Genomic DNA, 20,292 nt, shown 5'->3' with positions numbered 1-20,292 from the left:
TTCTTGATTACTCAACCATTGCGATTTTCAAAAATAATGGTGAAGACGCCAGTTGAATGTAAAGGCAAAGGAACCACAAGGAGTTCTCCAAAAAAATCAGAAAAGATCATTCTCTTCAACGTAGTTACAACATCAAATTGCTGAACATAATCTCTTTACTAAGGCCATAAAATAAATTGCAACTTCTTTCATAATAAATATGAATCCGGCGCGTAGCGCCGGAACACCACTAGTTTAGATATATAATTTAGATATTCAAGTCGGTTTGATTATTACTTGGATATAATGAATTTTATTTACTTCTACAAGTTTAATCATGGTATTTTTTGGGCTGAAATAAATTAACTTTTCAATTAATTTTTTTTTTGCATTTATATTCTTTTTGACATACTTATTTAGATTGTTTATAATACTCATTTTGTGTTATATTGAGTTATACTATTTCTTCAAATCGAAGCACAATTAACTTTAATTCTAGTTAAACTAAATTTGATTAGTTTTAGTTTTATATATATATACATACATAAATCATTTTGAATAATTTAATATTTGTGGATTTATAAAAGTAGTAGGATGAACTTACACGATGATAAGTACAAAGTTTTATAACTAACTAGGGTCGGTCCGCCCTACGGACGGGATATTAGTTAATTTGATATTCACTAAATGCTCGAGTTGAAATTTGTTTTAAGATTCAAGAATTTGGTTGTCTGTTATATGTTACTTATTAGTATGCGGTGGTATAATTGTTTTTCGATTATTCTTGCTTTGGTATTGTATCAAATTAATTAATTGTCCAACTCATAATTATAGATGTCCAAATGTGGAATTGTGATAAAGTTTGATGACAATACTGTTTTTTTTTAATTCTTATTCATAGTGGAGTGTGCATGTGTGAGAAAGAGACCTATAACAACGTTTATGTTTTTGCGTATGAATTTTAAATATATATTATTTTGTATAATGCATACTTGCTCTACAACATTTGCTTGTAGACTAAAAAAATTGTTTTCTATATTTTTAAAAGAGAAAATATTTAGTCTAAAATATAACATGGACATATGTATTGACTATATAGAAGTTGAGTGTTATTTTAAAATGATATATGTATAGAGGTTTTTCAACCATTATTTCACTGGCACAAAACATTTATAACTGCAAATACCTTCTTTAAAAAAAAACTAATAATAGCGTGTATAACAAATGTATTTTGATATATATTATATGCATCAAGTTATAAAGGTTGGAAACATTGCAAAACTGTCTGGAGCAAAGTTTTTAACTTCACGATCTTCATCTTGACGTCAGTTCAGTGCCGGCTCTGGCCACAAGCAGAAGAAGCATGGGCTTCCAGCCGACACGATAATAAGTATTTTCGCGGCCACATATTTATAAAAAGTGACTTTAGCCTAGTGGTTCTAAGATAAATTACCAGTGCTGAAGGTGATGGGTTCAATTACCCTTGACTGCATTCATTTATATTCAGTCTTTTGTTTTATTTTGGCAGAGAAGCGAACATATTTATATATATATAGATGTTACCAATAAAACTTTGAAGACTCATGAACATATATAAATATTTACAAAATAATTTTGTTTTGTAAAGTCTAAGCAACTTTATACTTTAGATGTATACAAAATAAAATAAAATATTATAAATAATATTAATCATAAAAATTCATATTGGTTTATGTATTTTAATTATAGGTATATTATGTTGTATAAATATGTAAAAATTATAAAAAATATAAATATAGTAATATTAAGCCTTAACGGATTTTTAGTGGTATATTAGGTTTGATTAAAGTTAGTATATTTTTATTTATGTTGTTTGATAAACATTATACAGAAAGTGTAAATAAAAATTAAATATTTAACAAAAAGAAATTATGCAAAAACGAACAAAAATCATTTATGAGATTGATTCGAAAGAGAGGAATGCTAATAGTGCTGTCTGGAAATGTGTGGCTGACTGGGTTTGGAAGTGGGTTTAAGGCTAATAGTGCTGTCTGGAAATGCATTTATGAGATTGATTCGAAAGAGAGGAATGCTTCGTCTGATAGAATCCATTTGTATCCTGTATGTAGAGAGGCTTCTACAGATACTCTTGAGCTCACTCATGCATTGTAGGAAAAAACTCTCTGAGTTTTTAGATTCTTGAGCTGTTTCTTTTAGATCTCTCCTCTCAGAGAATCATTGTTATTTTTCATTCTGAAATAGGACTTAGCAATGTTCAAGAAACCAATAGGCAGTGCTTAACTACTTTATAGATGATTTTTGTTTAAGCAGCCGCCTACACCGATTTTTTTGAATGCCTATGCCAATTTTAGAAGAAGAAAAACCGTCTTAGTGAAATCGTTTCATTTAAACCTGATTTGCCGCATAGATAAATTTTTAGAACACTGAGATTTAGTATGTATTAGTTAACAAGATATATATGCAACAGCTTCATTTCATATAACTGTCACCGGTGCACATGCAGAAAGCTAAGTAAGAAACTTGAGTGTTAAAGAGTAACATTGTGCATATTGCAAACTACTTCAGCTTCAGTTCTTGTGTCTAGTTCGGTCTCCATATGTTCAATCACACTCTGCACCCTTCTGCATGCTCCCAAGAAAGCTTCTGATGAAGAAGAGTTCATGAAACCAATAGCATCAGCCTCAATCTCACCGATGTATCCATTTATTCTCTCCAATATTTGCTTCATGAGACTCAGCTCCTGTGGGGGATACACACAGGCTCCAAGCTCATCAATCTGTTCTCCTGTTCCTTGACACAACTTGAGTAGCTTCTCAAACGAGTCCACAAACTCACCTTTGTCCTCTGGATTCTCCATCTTAATCATGCTTGCAATAGCCCGGATGAGTTCTTTCACCACTATGAGGGTGTCAGACACAACATCAGCCACCAATGCAGCAACATCCAGCTCTTCAGGTGACAAGTCATCGCCTAAATCGTCATCATCTTCATCTGAGTTTACAGAAACATCATGCTCGGGTGACGAACAAGCTGAAGCTGGCTTAAGTTCTTGCATCTCCCTAAGAACATCCTTCACGGAAACAGCGACCTGTGTCATTGCTCGGCCAATTGCTTTGATGTTTGTCGTAGGAATCTTCTTTAAGTTAGAGCATGCCTCCCACACTGCTCCTGTAAGCTGCGGTATTGACGGCTTCCTGTCTTTCTCACCTCCTGAGAAAACATCATTCACAGTTAAGTGTAATCTTAAGTCAATAATAGCCAGAAGAACTGAGAGACTTTTGCTATTTTACCGTATAAAGAGACAGAACCATGCAACAACTTGAAGCTGGAATCAACAATCTGCTTCACAGAGGCTTGTATGGATGAAGAAAGTGTAGGAACAGCACCAATCATGCTTCCATGGCAAAGCAACAAAAACCCTTGAAGCGCGTTGTAGTATGACTCCATTGTCTCTTTCAATGCTTCAGCTTTTGGAGGTTCTCCAGTCCATAGCATTCCGACTAATAAACAAACAATTGTAAGAAAAATTTACAAAAGAACCAAAAAAAACTGATTATAGAAACCATATAAAGAGAAGCAAAACCTATGGTGGCTTGTCTGGAGAGGTGATCAGACATCTGAAGTACATCGTTCCAGTTTATTTTGACTTGTGTCGGAGGCGGAGAGTGCTCGAACAACTGCAATATTAATTCAACCCGTTAGAGTTACAACTCAATCACGAGTTAACAACACATATATAGAAGAAGAAGAAGAACAACAACAACAAACCTGGAGAGTATCGTTAATGGTATCGAAATAACTAGAAAGGATTTGATTCAGTTCGTCTCTCTTTGGTTTCGTCATCTCCTCCTTCCTTCCTTCACCTCGCAATGATCCTTAGCTTTTTTTATTTGATAGTATTAGGATTATGGAAACATATCAAAAAGGATTTGGAAATTTTAGAAGAACGAGAAGGATATGGAAAAATCAGGAAAATATATGTAAAATTAAGATATTAACAATTATGCTATATATTAGTTTAATAATTTATATTAATTTATTTTTTTATATAAGTTTAGGTATCTTTTTGACATTTAGTATATACTTTTAGAAAAGTGTTCTTACTCTTATCAGTTTGTTATGGTGTTAAAAGTAAGATCTAATTCTATGAGATTTTAATTGATGGCCATAATGTGATTATGTTTTTTCAACATGAATCTATGAATGATTTTGCTCAAATTTGATGTTCTGTGCGAGTAGCATCTTAAATATACTCCTGAAAAAATGGATATAGGAAACTTTGTTACCTAGTCTCATTAAACTCTAAAGATAATGAACCATTCTTTTCTTTTAATTTTTCATTTTTAACAAGTTTTTTCAGCAAATTCACAAATAAAACTTTTAATCGAATCCTTATCTAAATCTATATTCACAAAAGTGTAATACAAAAAACAAAATTATGATAAATATCACATAAAAGAAAAATATTCAAAACAGTATTAATTATATACTAAAATGATTTAGTTATTCTAAACTCTAAATCATTATTCTAACTCCACCCTTAATCTGATATAATGCATATAAAGGAAAGGAAACAAACACCACCATCGTTCAGACTAAAAAGAACAGAGACTGTTGTCACTGCTGTTCCTCACCAAAACACGTAATGGTTACTCAGTTTGTTATAGTCAATTATTTATTTGCAATATTTTATTTAATTGTATAGATATCCAAGATTATGGCACCGCTAGGGTTAGACGACGAGATAAGCGATTTTGAGATCCAGACTTACCCCGCCTCTGACGCTTCCTCACCGGCCATCTAAGGCACCACGCCGGCTCCAGGATCGCAAGGGAGACTAAGCTACACTCCTTGTGATCCCTCTGTTTCTTCTCGGTCTTACTTCTCGGCAAACCTTGCCGTTCCGTCCTCTGGCTTCCTTGCCAAGTTACCAATATTCCCTCAATATTCGCTTTCCGTTTTCGGTCGAGAGCCCCTCACCGTCCTTCACAAAACCCTAAAGCCAACCCCTAGCCCCCTACTATAAACCTCCGCTCTTCATCTCTCAGATCCTCACCGCAACCCAATAGTCTCTCCGATCACAACTCGCATCCTCTCTAGCATTTGCTAAGTTTCAACAGTGCTTACCCACCACCATGAGTCAATCATCTCTCTTGATCCGTAACGGAGGTTCCTCCAATGGAGACCGTAAAGCCACTCAATTGGAAGATGATATCATACGCATACCGGAATGCGATCTCAATGATGTCAAGGAACGTTTCCGTCTCACGCTCATTGGACGTGTTTTCCACATCCGTGGAAGGAGCATCGATGCCCTGATCAACCTTCTCCCTCGCCCCCGGATCTGGAATGTAGAGGGAAGAGTCCGTGGACTGAACCTCGGGAATGGCCGTTTCCAATTCGATTTTGACAAAGAGGAGGACTTGCAGATGGTCCTAAATAAGCGTCCCTGTCATTTCAACCAGTGGAGTTTCGCGCTGGAACGCTGGGAACCCTTCACTAGCGAAAATTTTCCAAACACGATCCCGTTTTGGATCAATGTGACGGGAGTCCCAGTTCATTTCTGGAATGATAAAACCTTCACGGAGATTGCTAACGCGCTTGGAAAAAAGCTCCTAGTCGATGAAAAAAAGGCGCGTATCCAAGTCTCCATTGATGCGGACAAACCCCTGCAATTTGAACGAAGAATAGGATTCCCAAGTGGAGACATCGGGAAAGTATCGTTATCGTATGATGGCCTTCACCGTTACTGCTTCACCTGCAACCTCATCTCTCATGATGAAAATACATGTCCCCTGTTGGCACCAGAAGAAAGAGAACTTAAGAGGAAGCTGCGACAGGAAAATCTAGAGAACAATGAACGGGCAAGATTCCCTATTCAAGGCTCCCAAGGTTTTAACTCCCAAGGTTTTAACTCTCGAAATCCGCTAAAGCGAGCCCGCTCCCCTACTAATGGGAGACATCCTAGCCCCTCGGAAAACTCGAGGTACAGCGAGCTCAACCGGGAGGAGAAAAGAAGGAGAAGCGCATCCTCATCCTATCAACCTCGCGAAACTCGAGTCACTGATCCTCGCGCTAGAGATCGCAAGAGTTCGAGCAGACAGGAGAACCACAACACCCATCATGGCAGAGAAGTATGGAGCCGTCTGGAGATCCCAGCTAGTAAGAAGGAACTGCAAAGATCACAAAGAGGACGCACCACAAAACACTCTGAACGGAACATCTTTCGAAAGGAGACGTCCCGTCCAAGCCACAAACCTTACGCTGAATGGCGGCCACGAAGCCTTGCTGGAGATCACAGAAGCAGATCAGGCAACTACTTAGCACCTCGCCAGACGCAGGACGAACGTATGGAAAGATCTAGAGCCACTTTTGACTCTCAAAAGACCATTACGGACAATCGTGGATCCCTAGAATCAGGAGAGTTTTTTGAAACTCATCGACCGGATCTTGACGCTGCAAGGGCAGAGGAGGATAGAATCCGTCGCCTTAAAGGCAAAGCTATTGCCACCGGAACACCTCCACCAACGCGCAAGACTCCCCGGCCCCTGATCCGTGCGAACCAAGGAATCATTCTGACTTCGCCCGTTAAGCCAACCGACGCTCCACAAGTCCAAAGGTATGACCAACCTTTATTAGAACAAGCGGATGCTATTCTTGAGTTAGAAGAAGGTTTAGATCAGGCACTAGATGTTCCTCTAACTGAGCTTGAATCTACTGAGGTTGATAACCTAGTTCTGGAAACGGAACGTCTTGAAATGGCTGAGAAAATGATGGCTGAAAATAATATAGATGTGAATATGATTGACCTGGATAATGATGATCTCCTTGGAGATGATCTCCTTGGAGAGTCGCCTGACCTGTTTGATGCAGAAAAAATTGAGGCCATTTCTCAGCTCTCTCCAGCAAATGCTGTGTCAAAAAAAGCAGCATCTACGAACAAGCAAATGGAAAGTGCAAAGACAGCCGCTTTTAATCAAGAGGAGGCGCTAGCGTCAGGGTCAGACGTCTACATCCCAAAAGGCCTACTGAAGAAGAAGGCCCCCCGGTCTCCTGATATAAAAGGAGCGGGCGCATCCAAGAAACTCCAGGCCCTCGGTGGCCGTGCTTCCCCAAAGAAGAAGACCACACTGGGTAAACGCCCATCATCTTTTTCGTCTAAGGTCCCTCGCATTGAGGTGTTCCCTTCTGCTTCACGCAAGAAATATGTGTCCCTTTCAGGTTCGGTGGTGTCCCAGAAACCACCCAGTAAGAAGATATGAGTGCAATAGCATGGAACTGTCAGGGCGCCAGAGCCTATCTGACAAAGCAACATCTCCGGGAATTGCATCGCTGTTTTCTTCCTTCTTTTCTTTTTCTTTCAGAAACAAAAAACAATTTTTCTTTTCTTCAGGATTTTCAGTTTGAATTTGGTTATAATAAATTGTTCACCGTGGAACCCGAGGGAAGAAGCGGTGGACTGGCACTTTTTTATTTAGACTCTTTTGCTGTTACTGTCCTCTTCTCCAATAATCGGATGATTGATATTGAAGCCACCATTGAAGGACACAAAGTCTTTATCACTTTTGTATATGGTGATCCGGTTGTAGAATACCGAGAAAATGTATGGGAACGCCTAACCCGAATAAGCTTAACGCGGTCTGGCCCTTGGCTGATGCTAGGAGACTTTAATGAGATCACCAGCAACCTTGAGAAAAAAGGGGGTAGAAAACGACCAGACTCATCCTTCCTCCCCTTTAAATGTATGCTCGACAACTGTGGGATGATCGAGTTTCCATACAAAGGCAATCCCCTATCTTGGGTGGGTAATAGAGCTTCGGGCAAAGTCCAATGTAGGTTGGATCGCGCAGTAGGAAACGAAGATTGGCATCACTGCTTCTCCCACACGAATGTGGAGTATCTGCGACTTTGGGGTAGTGATCATAGACCTATTCTCACACGACTCCTATCTCGCAAAAAGCTTGGCAGGAGAAACTTTAAATTCGACAAGAGATGGATCGGTAAGAATGGTTTCCGCGACACAGTACTACATGGCTGGAACGATCCAAGCTGGAACGATCCAAGTCTTTTCAACAAAGAAGATTTATATGAAAGGATCACCCATTGTCGCAAGTTTATCTCTCGCTGGAAACGTGACAATCACTCCAATGCAAAAAAAAAGATAGAGGACATAAAGGACCTGCTCGAACAAGCCCAAACAGAGGACGATTTCTCCCATGAAGCCATCCTACGCCTCAAGTGGAGTCTTTGCGAGGCTTTTAGAGACGAGGAGCTATATTGGAAACAAAAAAGCCGGGCAACTTGGTTAAGAGAAGGTGACCAGAATACAAAGTTCTTCCATGCAACCACCAAGCAGCGGAGAGCCAGAAACAGAGTAACAAAACTACGCAAGGCAAGCGGTTTATGGGCAGAGACAGAAGAAGAAATAGAAGCAGAGGCAACGGGATACTTCCAGACCCTCTTTACAACGTCCTCTCCATCGGACTTTGCAGAATCCCTCAAATACATCACCGAGAAAGTCACCCCGGCTATGAACGAAGCTTTAACAAAACCTCCATCAAATGATGAGATTCGTCAGGCAGCTTTCGATATAAACCCAGAAAAAGCTCCTGGTCCCGACGGCATGACAGGTCTTTTCTTTCAAAGGTATTGGAGAATCACAGCAGAAGTGATGCAGCAAACGGTTAAGGACTTTTTTCAATTCAACGTCCTTGACCCTCGATTAAACCAGACAAACATATGCCTAATCCCAAAAACAGAGCGCCCCGTGGAAATGACAAACTTCCGGCCTATAAGTCTTTGCAATGTAAGCTATAAGATCATCTCAAAAATCTTGAGTAAACGACTTAAGCGCTGCCTGCCCAGGTTAATATCGGAGACTCAATCAGCTTTTGTGGCTAGACGATTAATTACGGACAACATTCTTGTAGCACATGAGGTCTTTCACGCTTTGAGAACCAACCCAAGTTGTAAAGCTAAGTTTGTTGCCATAAAAACCGATATGAGCAAGGCCTTCGATAGAGTCGAATGGTCATTCCTAGAAGCACTTCTACTGAAACTCGGTTTCTCACCCAAATGGGTAGCATGGATAAAGGTCTGCATTTCCTCGGTATCCTATCAAGTACTCCTCAACGGAGAACCAAAAGGCCATATTTCTCCATCGAGAGGCATCAGACAGGGTGACCCACTCTCCCCTTTCCTCTTTATCTTGCTTACGGAAGCTCTAATCTTCCAAATCCAGGGAGCGGAGAGGGAGGGCCGGATCACAGGCCTAAAGATTGCAAGAAACAGTCCACCTGTCTCCCACCTCCTTTTTGCGGATGATAGCCTCTTTTTCTGTCGAGCAGAAGTCGCGCAATGCACAGAGCTCATGAAGATTATTAATACATATGGTTTCTCTTCGGGACAGCAACTAAATGTAGAGAAGTCGTCCATCCTCTTTGGTAATAAGGTTCCACCAGACCTCAAAAAGGAGATAAAACAAGCACTGGGAATTACAAAGGAAGGTGGAATGGGAGTATACCTGGGTTTACCCGAGAAAATTTGTGGTAGTAAGAAACAAGCATTTGCTTTTATTCAAGAGAGACTACAGAATCGTATAAATTCATGGTCCGCAAAACTTCTGTCCAAAGGTGGCAAGGAGGTCCTGATTAAGTCAGTTGCACAAGCTCTCCCAACATACGTTATGTCTTGCTTCCTGCTACCACAGGACATCATCCGGAAACTCACTAGCGCGATATCCCGTTTCTGGTGGAGCACCAAAGATAACAACCGTGGCCTTCACTGGATTGCATGGACAAAAATCTGCACACCAAAGGATCAAGGCGGACTGGGGTTTAGAGATTTTAAAAACTTTAATCTCGCACTGCTTGCGAAGCAACTCTGGAGACTTATCTAGTACCCAAACTCACTTTTGGCCCGTGTACTTAAAGGCAGATATTTTCGAAACTCAAACCCAATTGATGTCACCAAAGCAAGCACTCCATCGTATGTATGGAGAAGCCTCATGGCGGCCCAACCTCTCCTAAAGGCTGGCTTGCGAAAAACAATTGGAACGGGACAAACAACCCTTGTCTGGGTGGACCCATGGATCCCGACGTCCCCAGCTCGTCCCGCGATTCCCTGCGGCTCCTCTTTTAACCCATCCCTACGTGTTAGCGATTTGTGCAACGCGGCCACAAAGGAGTGGAACGATGAACTCCTCCAAGAGCTGATCGACCCTAATGACATCCCTCTTATCCGCAGCCTCAAGTTGATGAGCTCTCCTCGCACCATTGGTTACTGCTGGAACCTCACGGCAACGGGCGTATACTCGGTAAAAACTGGATACGCGCTGGCGATGGAATTATCAGAGCCCCCAAACTCACAGCAAGTGCATGAGCCTAGCATCAAAGCGCTTCAAGCAAAAGTATGGAAGATCAAGACTTCAAAAAAGATTCAGCACTTCATCTGGCAATCTATCTCCAACTGCCTCCCGGTATGCAACTCGCTCGTGGATCGCCACTGTGGCACCGAGCGACACTGCCCTCGCTGTGGTTCAGAAGAAGAAACGCCCAATCACCTGCTCTTCGAGTGTCCACCATCGATCCAAACTTGGGCTCTAGCGGATATTCCGCACTCTCCGGGGATATTCCCGTGTAGCTCGATCTATAGTAATCTGAATCATGTCATATGGCGCACAAACATCTATGCAATTCCAGATTCTATTAGCGCAAAAATACCTTGGCTCTTATGGTACATATGGAAAGCACGCAACGACAAGGCCTTCAATGGTAAGGACGTCTCCCCCCTTGAGACTGTCCAACTTGCACAAGCGGAAGCGGAGAGCTGGTACACTGCACAGACCGTTGAGCAATCACAAGACGAAGCACCGGACGACCCTCCCCGCTTGACGCCGGCACCTCACGTTCCAGTCCCCAACTGCACGCTCGACGCCTCCTGGCACAAGGATGATAAATTTTTTGGCGGAGGAATGGTTCTAACTAACGAAGATGGGATGAAGACTTATGGTTCATTTGCTAGTAACCGAGTCCTCACCCCCCTACACGCAGAGTTCCAAACTCTTCTGTGGGCTATGAAATCTTCTATCCAGTTGGATCACTGCTCAATGAACTTCAAGACAGACTGCCTTCAGCTAGTCAGGCTACTTGAAGAAGAAGAAGAAGACAACTGGCCATCTATGTTGGCCGAATTTGATGAGTTCCATCTCATTCGTTCTATGTTTACGTTTTTCTCTATATCTTTTATTCCTCGTTCTCTTAACTTCCGAGCTGACCGTCTTGCAAAAGAAGCTCGGACTCGAGGATTCTCTTTTTCCCATGTAAACCCTCAGCTACCAAGCTGGATGGCTCCTGAGGCCATCCTCTCGGTAACTTCTTAATAAAATATGGAGCTTTCGATGTCAAAAAAAAAAAAAAAAACTCCACCCTTAATATTATTCAGGATATTTCTCAAGTATTATTTGGTTAATGATTATTAACTTTTTTATAAGAAAGGAGCAAAAGAACATCTTCTCGTGTGTATGGGAAACAAAGTAGAAGCCAAAACTCATGTGCACGTAACATGTGAGTGCACATTCAACTCCTGCACCCATTACAATAATCGAAAACCAAACCAACACCCCAAAAAAAATCTACCTACTTCATTAAATGACAAATAGAGTCAACATATGTCTTTTTGATTCTAGTTGATCATCGCCACATGTTCCTCGTCAATGTCTTTCTCTTCAAACTCCTCACCCATCACTCTTTCTCTCGCCTTTCTCACCTGCACCCACATGATCATTCATATGATATTATTAAATACACATCACTTTCTCAAAATTGACTAAACCTAAAACAATGAAAGCAACTTTCACTAATTTAACAAACCTGTTGTTTCCAGTTGGTAAGACTGACGATAAGACCAAGCAAAAGAGCTTGTACAAATGACCCAACTGTAATACCAATCCAGAGTCCTCTTCCTCTCATTTTAAACCTAAAACCTAATAAGACAGCAGTTGGTATCCCAAAGAGATAGTATGCAGCTAGGTTTACGTATGCTCCAACATCTTGCCTCCCTGATCCTCTTGCCACACCTGTTTAAATCCCCACACATCAATTGACAATTAACATTTAATACATTAGTAATGACATTAGGATCAGAATGTGACCTGAAAGAACTGCGTGAAGGGCGTCGAATATGACTGATAAAGCAACCAGTGGAGCCATTGATCTAACGTAATCCACAACTTCGGGTTCAGAGCTGAAGAGGTAACCAAATACGTTTCTTGCAGCAAAGACTAGTGCACCTACCAATATTGATTCTACTCCTGCTATAACCATCACTGTGTAAACCGCCATTCTAGCTTTCTTTGAGTTCCCAGCTCCTAACTCGTTCGCCACTCTTGTACTGCAACAAGAAGAAGAAACAATATATAGAGATAGAGTGAGATTTAGATATCTTCTTTCTTCGAAAAATCAATAAAAAGACTCGAGAAAGAACCTTGCTGCCGCGCCTAGACTCTCTGGTATTTGGTACAAAGTGGAGATTGTTGATAGACTGTTACACAAGGAAGCAAAAAGAAACTGAGTTTGTATGATAATAATTTGGTTAAGTCATTACAAGATAAGTAAAGAACATACCACACTGAGAGAACAGAGGTTTCTAGCCTTGGATTCGGCAAAATCCCAGAGAGCATGACAAGAAACTCGAATGACCACCACTCAAGACTAGTACCAACACCATAACACACAAAGAGATTAAAGTCAACTCAAATAAAAAAGTTGACCAAAACCAAAACAGAGTCAAAGAGTTTGTTCATACCAAATCATAGAAGCAGATGGGATTCCAAACCGGAAAAACTCTCTCATTCCTTTAAACACATTCATGGAAATCTTCGCGCGGCTCTTTCCACAACTAGAAGAAAACACCATGTACAACCCAAGCACAATCACGTTCAGCCAATAAGAAACACTGATAGCAAGAGCTGCACCAAGGCTACCAAGCCCAAACTTGAAGACCAAGCACCAGCAGAGAACAACATGGCAACAAAGAGCAGAGATCGAGCTCATAATCAACGGCAGAATCAGACTCTGCGCTTGGAAAAACCTAACGAGCGGCTGGAGTGTCGCGTAAGCAAAGAGTGCGGGTATGAGCCAAGTCGCAAACTTTCCTGCTTCTTGCGAAACGAGAGGGTCTTGTCCGATGAAACAGAGTATCTCGCCCATGTAACTCCAGAGGATAGACAAAGGGATGGAAACGATGAAGAGAGCGAAGATCCCTGTGTAAGTGTGTTCTCCAAGCTTCTCGAACTGTTTGGCTCCGTTGGCTTGGCCACATAACGTCTCCAACGCGGTAGCTAAACCGAACTGTTAACAATCAAAACAGAGCTTAAGAGAACAGAGCAAAGCTAAAGAATAAAAACAGAGAAAAGCTAAACGTATTGTTGAAGAACAGAGCAAAGCTAAACGTATGGTTACAGAACAGAGGTTAAGAAAACAGAGCAAAGCTAAACACTTTGCTAAAGAAGCGAGCAAAGCTAAACGTATTGTTAAAGAACAGAGCAAAGCTAAAGAACAGAGGTTAAGAAAACAGAGCAAAGCTAAACACATTGTTAAAGAACAGAGGTTGTTAAGAGAAGAGAGACGTACGACGAGGCTAAAGCCCGTGACGCTGCAGAAAGAAACGGCAATGGCGGTGCTGGAGAGGAAAAGCTCGCCGAGGTGACCAACCATCATGATCGATATGACTTGAAGAAAATACATTGAAGAGTTCACGGCGACCATCGGTCCGGCGATGTAACCGAGCCTCCGCATCTCCTGGAAAAACCCTTCTCTCATGTTGACTTGTTCATCCTCTTCTTCGCCTCCGACGAGAACGAGCAAACCCTTCTCCGCAGAATCCATTCTTGCGTTCTTCCCTTCTTTCTCTCCGGAGATTTCGAGATTCTGTTGAGACCTTTTAATCAAAATCTACGGACTTTATATTAGTATATATATGTATATCTATAAGGATTTTATTTTTTTTTGTTTATTTTATTAGTAGGATATAGCAGAGTGTCGTATTATAATTCTACACCTCATATGCATCGGTTTCGTTTAGCCGCCAATACATGGATCTAATTGGGACAATTTGATGCCAAATTAAGAATGACCTTCTCAGTGCAACGCAACGATTGGTTAAAGTTTCTATTATTATTGTTACCAAAGTTATTATATTAAGTACATTGTATTTTGCTTAAAGGAGTATGAAATAAGGTCTACGATTTTTGATTAGTTTAGTTGCATATTTGATTAAATTTTGCGACATATGGCATTGAAACAAAACAAAATAAAACTCTTCATGTCATGATGTGACGTTGTGAACCAGTCAACCTTGTTTTTTCAGTTTCATTAGTCATCGACAGACAACAGAAGAAGATTTGTCCTTTTCTTCTTTTAACCTGACTCAACGTGTGTCGTCACTCTTTTTCTTCTCGTTTTCTTCAAAGATGATTGATTGATTGCTCTCTCCAATCTCATATCAATTAAAAAAATATTTATTTTTAGAACTTAAGCGGCCTGCCGTATTATGATTCTTCTACTCCTCCAGAAACTCAACAAAAGAAAAAAGCTTTCTTCGACCGCCGAAAGCTCCATAGACTTCTAATAGATATTAGGAAAAAAAATGTATACTAATGTGTTTTGTATACCTATAGGTGTCCTGTTCATTACATAACTAATGAGCAGGACACCTAAATTAAATTTCATTACATAACTAATTAACATATAATCATAGCTCATAAACTCTGGTCAGGAATTTAAGTTGCCTAAGGAGAGAGAGGACTGAGAGTCTCCATAACCATTGATCGAATCGAGTTTTGGTTTCAAATACTTCTTCAATAACCTGTGTATACGCAATGTAACCCAAGTGAACAAAACCATTGATCAAATCTAGTTTGATTAAATTTTATCTTTGAGATGGAAACTGGAATTCAACTGTCATCAGAAAACTGAATCATGTTTTTACAAGATGTTTCGAATGCGTGTTGTGGGAATGGTATACTAGGAGGATTGATGTAATTGTGGAAGACAAGGATTCAAGATTTGCAACAACCCTTATAAGGATACAAAAGCCAGAAAGTGAAACTTTGCTCCACTTCTAGTCTCCTCTTTACTTACTACTGTTACATGAACGCTACACAATGACTTTTTATTATCTATTTTTTTTATATATAAAAATACAACATATGATTCTACCTATCTATACCTGTATACTACACGATCTTAGTTTCATCACCCGAGTGACCATTATTATCCAAGCCGTTACCAGAGCTATGATGATCTTTTACTCGAGGGCGGTGTGGATCCGCAAACACTTCCTCCCTTTGGGGGCGGTTCGCATAGAATACCCACAGCACCAAACACAGCAACACTCCAACAGAGATCATCCCCAGCCCCGCATTGACAACCCTAAGATTACGCTCCAGCGGCGGACAGTAGTCCGAAGTAATACTCTCAAACGTATCCCTCACAAAGTTGCAATCCCGAAAGCTAAGCAGCGGCGGCGTGTAATGCGCCAAAGCGTAGCTCTCGTTCACAGCTGCTACTAACTGCTTGTATGCATCAGGCGTCACTCTCCCCACCGTTGTGCAGATATTGGATTCTGTTACCTCGCATATGTAACTCTCCCACACCTAAATGAATCAAGAACAAGAAGATCATTAAGACATGATGCCTTGGACCATGTGGTGTTTAGTTGAATACATTAAGGTTTGAGTAAGTACCGATGATGCGTTTCCTATTGACAGTTCCCAAGAGCCGCACTCGCGTTCTTCCATGTTTGAATCGAAGGGGCTGCAGAGAGGAGGCATTGGAGGTCCGGACTGGTTGTAGTAGAAGTTTTGGCCTGGAGATGGGTTTGTGTTGGCGTAGGCGTAGACGAAGGTGTTTACGACGGTGACGATGCTGTTGATGACGACTTTGCTCTTAGCGAGAGTCTCGTTTGTTGTTTGCTCGTTGACGCAAGGGAGGATGCTGCTTAGTGCGGTTTCTGCGTGAGGGTGGTCTACCCATTCCTTCATGGCTACACACGTATCTGAAATTGCACTGCACCAAAACAAAACAATGACGTTTTAGTTTAACTACATTTGCAAGTCTACCACTGAAAAAAACAAACAAACAATTGAACAGTTTTAGATCTTTACTTGTTTAGGATGAGAAAGACTCCACAGAGAACAAATGTCACAGCCACCAGTATCCACCCGCTCACCACGAATCTATTATCATATACATCAAGAAGAGTGTCAGGTCAACATTTCTATTAGAACACTAGAAAGTAAAGAAAATGAAGATGTTGGTGTTCAAAGGGCTCACATGTGAATAGCGTGTTGATGGCGGAGGACAGAAAGCACTGTAATAAAGCAAAGAACAGTCAAGTGGATGTCACAGCTAAGCCAAAAGGGAATACTAAAGAACCTTAAGAACATGAACTGGACTTACAAAGACCAAGAAAAGAGAGGATGAGCATCACAGTAGCCACCGTGATCAAAGCCAATCTCCTGAAAGAAGTACATATACATATACAGAGTTAGTCTTTATACTTTATCCCCAAGTTTCAGCATACTACAAGGTTCAGGGAAAGGGAAACCTACACAGCATAGAAAACTCTCTTAATCTTAGCAGCATTATCTCTTGTTTTCTCTTCTATCGTCTCTGCTGCAGCTTTCAGATTGACGTTTAGCTTCTCGATCTCACCCAATACATTAGATGAAACGGAAATGCTCGTCACGTTAATCGTTTTCGCAAGGGAGAGATACTGAGTCACGTTCCGTAAGATCCCCACGGTGTAGTCTGACTGGTTTACAACGAACTTAAGAGTGTCCAAAGCTTCGGTATGAAACTTATTCTGTCCAACAGACAAAAGAATGCATCCCACCCTGTCAAAAAGAAAACACCAACTCAATCTCAGGAACAACAACAGCAAAAGAGAATGATGGGGGGGAAGGTTTAGATTATTACGCAGCAGCAGAGGTGAAAACTATCAGCAAGATGAGACAGATCCTTCTTGAATTGTATGATGATCCTTTAGCTTTCTCGCATACTCTCCATTTGAAGCAGTGGTATACAACAAGAAGAGAGCCAAAGGACAAGATCCAGACAGCAGCTAGGATGAAACCAGGAGCACCTGTGAATCCAACAGACTGCAAGAACATGGCCATTCATTACTACAGATCCTATAACTCAAACAAATCAACAAACAAAGAAGAACAAGAGACTTACAGCCCAGTAGTGATTGTTGGTGATGTTCCAGCCTCCACTGTAAGGCTTAAAGGCTCTGAGAATGTCAGGTCTCTTGGTTCTGTGAGCTGCCAAGACGAGGTAGTCAGAGAGATCAGCTGAAGGTCCTGGTGCTAGTGATTCAGCTGAGATTGCTCCTTTCCATGATCCAAAATTAGGTGATCCTGTGAGTAAAATTTCACATGATCAGAGAACAGAAAGTTACAAACTTCATCACAAGTTTCAATCTTTAATTGATAATCTTGCCAAAGACAATGACTTTGACACAAACATTCACATGAACTGGAACCGACACTAAACAACAGATCACAGATAATGGGAAACTTCAAAAAGATCAAAGCTTTTGATTCAACAAGGTAAACCCAGAAACCTAGATGACATTACAGAGAACGTAACAGCACAAGAAACCAAAACGTGAAACAGAGGAAAAAAAACAGAGAGGAGGAGGAAGTAACCTAAAATGAGCTTAAGCGGATCCTGTGCGGCGGCAGAGGATGATGAATCTCGTGATAGAGCGACGGAAGACGGAAGAGAAACAAAACCGAAAGCGAACAAAACAGAGAAGACTAACAAGTTCATCATTTCTTCTTCTTCCTCACTGAGAAGCTACGTCGTTTCGAGGCATGAGAGAGAGAGAGCGTAGTAGGGAATGAAAAGAATCGTTTCACTTCAGATGAGAAAGGCCGCCATTGTCGAAGCTGTGGCGGGTGAGTCTGAAGAGAGATTTTATCCCCGCGTTATATCATGCCTGCTTTGCTTTGCTTGCATCAACTTCGTTGATGAGCCTTTTGATGGGGGAAAGTGAAAAAGGAGGAAGAGAGAGGTGCTTTTTTATTTATTAGGCCACCTTTACTTACTCTTATTGTCCTTTACTACTTTTCTTATTTTCACACTTGCCTTCTTCTTTTTTTTATATACGCTTTTCACACGCACACACTTTATATACTAAAAATATATACTTGTGATTAATAATTAAATTAAACAAAAACGTAGTCAGGTGATGGATTTAGTTGGTGTTTTAAGTGTAACAAACTTGGTGAGATTAAGGAGTTGTTAGTTCCTAATTTGGAAGCATATTGTTGAGTTTATCTTAAAATTTGTTAGCGAGTAAAACTTTATTTTGAAACTATCGTTTAAATGCAATCTTTTTAATGTATATCACAATATGCAATAATTTATTTTCTATAGTTTTATATACTTGTTTTGTTATTTTAGTTAAGGGTTGTCAATAGAATTACCCAAAGATTGTCAAAAATTGTAAAAAAAGAATGTGATGATGAATTTTCTATAGTTATCTATCCTAAATTAATTAATTAATTAGCCTGTAGAAAAATATAAAATTGTGTGTCAATAAAATTAGTTTATTTTTTTTTAACGAAATCAACAACTAATGCTTTCTTTATTTTGTTGGTGCACACTTAAGAAAAAGCACCGCATGTGTTTGTTTGAGAATTAAGGTTGTGTAATAAAGGTAATTTAATTGATTAGGCACACTGATTTATCCTGTGGGTCCCATAAATGACTTGAGAGTCAGTCCATGGGGTCTAACGTGTTGGTTGCGGCCCTCCCCGTCTCGGTGTCTCCAGTGGCGTTATGTTTCTGTAACCACGTGTGACCTTAGATCGGACGGTACATTGATTGGCGTGTGTGACCAATTAATTCAAGAAACCATGTGTTTTGCTTTTGACTATACCGTGTGTATGTGTAATTTTGCCAAACAAGTTCTTAGTAATCACGTAATGGATGACCAATAAATTCAAGAACCATGTGTCTATGTAATTTACCAAACAAGTTCCTAGTAATCACGTAATAAATTCATTACTTTTCAAAGAGTTACGTGATGAAAATTGTCAATACATAATTTTCAGGGAATTTTATAAATTCATTGTTAGTATAGTATTATTGTTAAAATAATATTTCCTTTTTGGCCCTCCCTTTACGACTTTGAATTACCATAACTTGCGGTCAAGGTTATGGGATCTCAAGACTTTTTAGACTCTTCGTAGTGACGGCAAGCTTTTTTCTCGATAGTGAATGGGAAATACAAACTATTAAAGTGTCCATTCTAATGCCTTCATTTTTATATAACTATCTTAAGATATTTTTAGATCAAGCATAGAGAGATACAGTACAAAAAAGCTGACTACAATTTTATACCTAATAACCTAAATCACTTTAATGTGATATGGGTGGTGTTTGGTATTTGACGCACGTCTCTACTTTTATCTTTAATATAGAAAACCGAAAGAAGGTTACATATATTTATAACTTTATCCTTTTTAGTTTTTAATATAGTGCATTAGACTACTCTTATAATAAAGTAAAATCCTATATAATATACTCATATATGTTTGGTTGTTATTTATGTTAACATGCCATTAGAATGAGTGATCTGGTTGAGTCAAGATGGCTCAACATGCATGAAGAAGCATGTGAGAGGATCATGTGACCCGAATTGTGTGAAACCTTTTTTAAAAATTCGAGATGCATCTTTATTGCTCCGTGACAAAAAATGCCCATAACATGTTATTATATCCTCCCGTAGTAGAAAGTTAGAAAGTGTCTATTATTCAATTCTCTTATTATCTTCTCTACCAATCTTTATTGCAGATCTAAGCGATTGTATTTGTATGGATTTATAAATGAACGAATGTGAAAACTAAATGAGAACTGATCTCTGAATGTTTACACTGATAATTCGTATGTAGATTATATTCGTCATAGTTCATACGTGAATATTGTCTACTTTCTAGTAAAAAAAATGAGATTAAAAATGAAATCTGCAACATGCAAACGAATACCCCTTGTTGAAGGGGGATATGGCTGCCGACATTGATTCTTGACAAATTGCACTGGAAGCAACTTGAAAAGCATTTCATAACGAAAAGCCCATTGGTTTATGAAATATGGCCCATTAGCACTTTTGTTTGTAACTCTTTTCCTAAAGAACTAAAGTGGGCATGAAGATTATTTGAAGACTATTAAACCATGTGCGGTGGTTATAGTTATTCAACGCTCAATTTATATCGTTAACATTCCGCTTCATCTTCTCTTT

At 39.8% G+C, this 20,292-nt stretch overlaps 4 protein-coding genes across 4 annotated transcripts; 1 reads left to right on the top strand and 3 right to left on the bottom strand.

The window, feature by feature from the left end:
- Positions 1 to 1,197: 1,197 nt before the first annotated feature.
- On the bottom strand, positions 1,198 to 11,628 carry LOC103831643. The gene is made up of 5 exons (XM_009107536.3): positions 11,406 to 11,628; positions 3,748 to 4,518; positions 3,563 to 3,656; positions 3,270 to 3,479; positions 1,198 to 3,189 (listed from the first exon to the last, which is right to left on the bottom strand). The coding sequence occupies exons 2-5, from the start codon at positions 3,820 to 3,822 to the stop codon at positions 2,507 to 2,509; spliced, it is 1,062 nt and encodes a 353-aa protein (XP_009105784.1). The 5' UTR covers positions 3,823 to 4,518; positions 11,406 to 11,628; the 3' UTR covers positions 1,198 to 2,506.
- On the top strand, positions 9,986 to 11,359 carry LOC103832251. Its single transcript, XM_009108226.1, has one exon. It carries the CDS (start codon positions 9,986 to 9,988, stop codon positions 11,357 to 11,359), a length of 1,374 nt encoding a protein of 457 aa, XP_009106474.1.
- On the bottom strand, positions 11,440 to 14,816 carry LOC103831642 (protein DETOXIFICATION 14). The gene is made up of 7 exons (XM_009107535.2): positions 13,611 to 14,816; positions 12,784 to 13,328; positions 12,603 to 12,689; positions 12,463 to 12,519; positions 12,131 to 12,369; positions 11,850 to 12,055; positions 11,440 to 11,745 (listed from the first exon to the last, which is right to left on the bottom strand). The coding sequence occupies exons 1-7, from the start codon at positions 13,863 to 13,865 to the stop codon at positions 11,662 to 11,664; spliced, it is 1,473 nt and encodes a 490-aa protein (XP_009105783.1). The 5' UTR covers positions 13,866 to 14,816; the 3' UTR covers positions 11,440 to 11,661.
- Positions 14,817 to 15,036: 220 nt separating this feature from the next.
- Positions 15,037 to 18,107, bottom strand: LOC103831641. Its single transcript, XM_009107534.3, has 9 exons — positions 17,693 to 18,107; positions 17,220 to 17,401; positions 16,959 to 17,140; positions 16,592 to 16,876; positions 16,440 to 16,498; positions 16,314 to 16,350; positions 16,145 to 16,216; positions 15,725 to 16,046; positions 15,037 to 15,634 (listed from the first exon to the last, which is right to left on the bottom strand). The coding sequence occupies exons 1-9, from the start codon at positions 17,817 to 17,819 to the stop codon at positions 15,215 to 15,217; spliced, it is 1,686 nt and encodes a 561-aa protein (XP_009105782.1). The 5' UTR covers positions 17,820 to 18,107; the 3' UTR covers positions 15,037 to 15,214.
- Between the last annotated feature and the right edge of the window lie 2,185 nt (positions 18,108 to 20,292).

Source organism: Brassica rapa, chromosome A07 (genome assembly GCF_000309985.2).
Source record: "Brassica rapa cultivar Chiifu-401-42 chromosome A07, CAAS_Brap_v3.01, whole genome shotgun sequence".
In the NCBI taxonomy this organism is placed as follows: Eukaryota; Viridiplantae; Streptophyta; class Magnoliopsida; order Brassicales; family Brassicaceae; genus Brassica; species Brassica rapa.
This window is presented reverse-complemented; position numbering and strand designations above follow the sequence as displayed.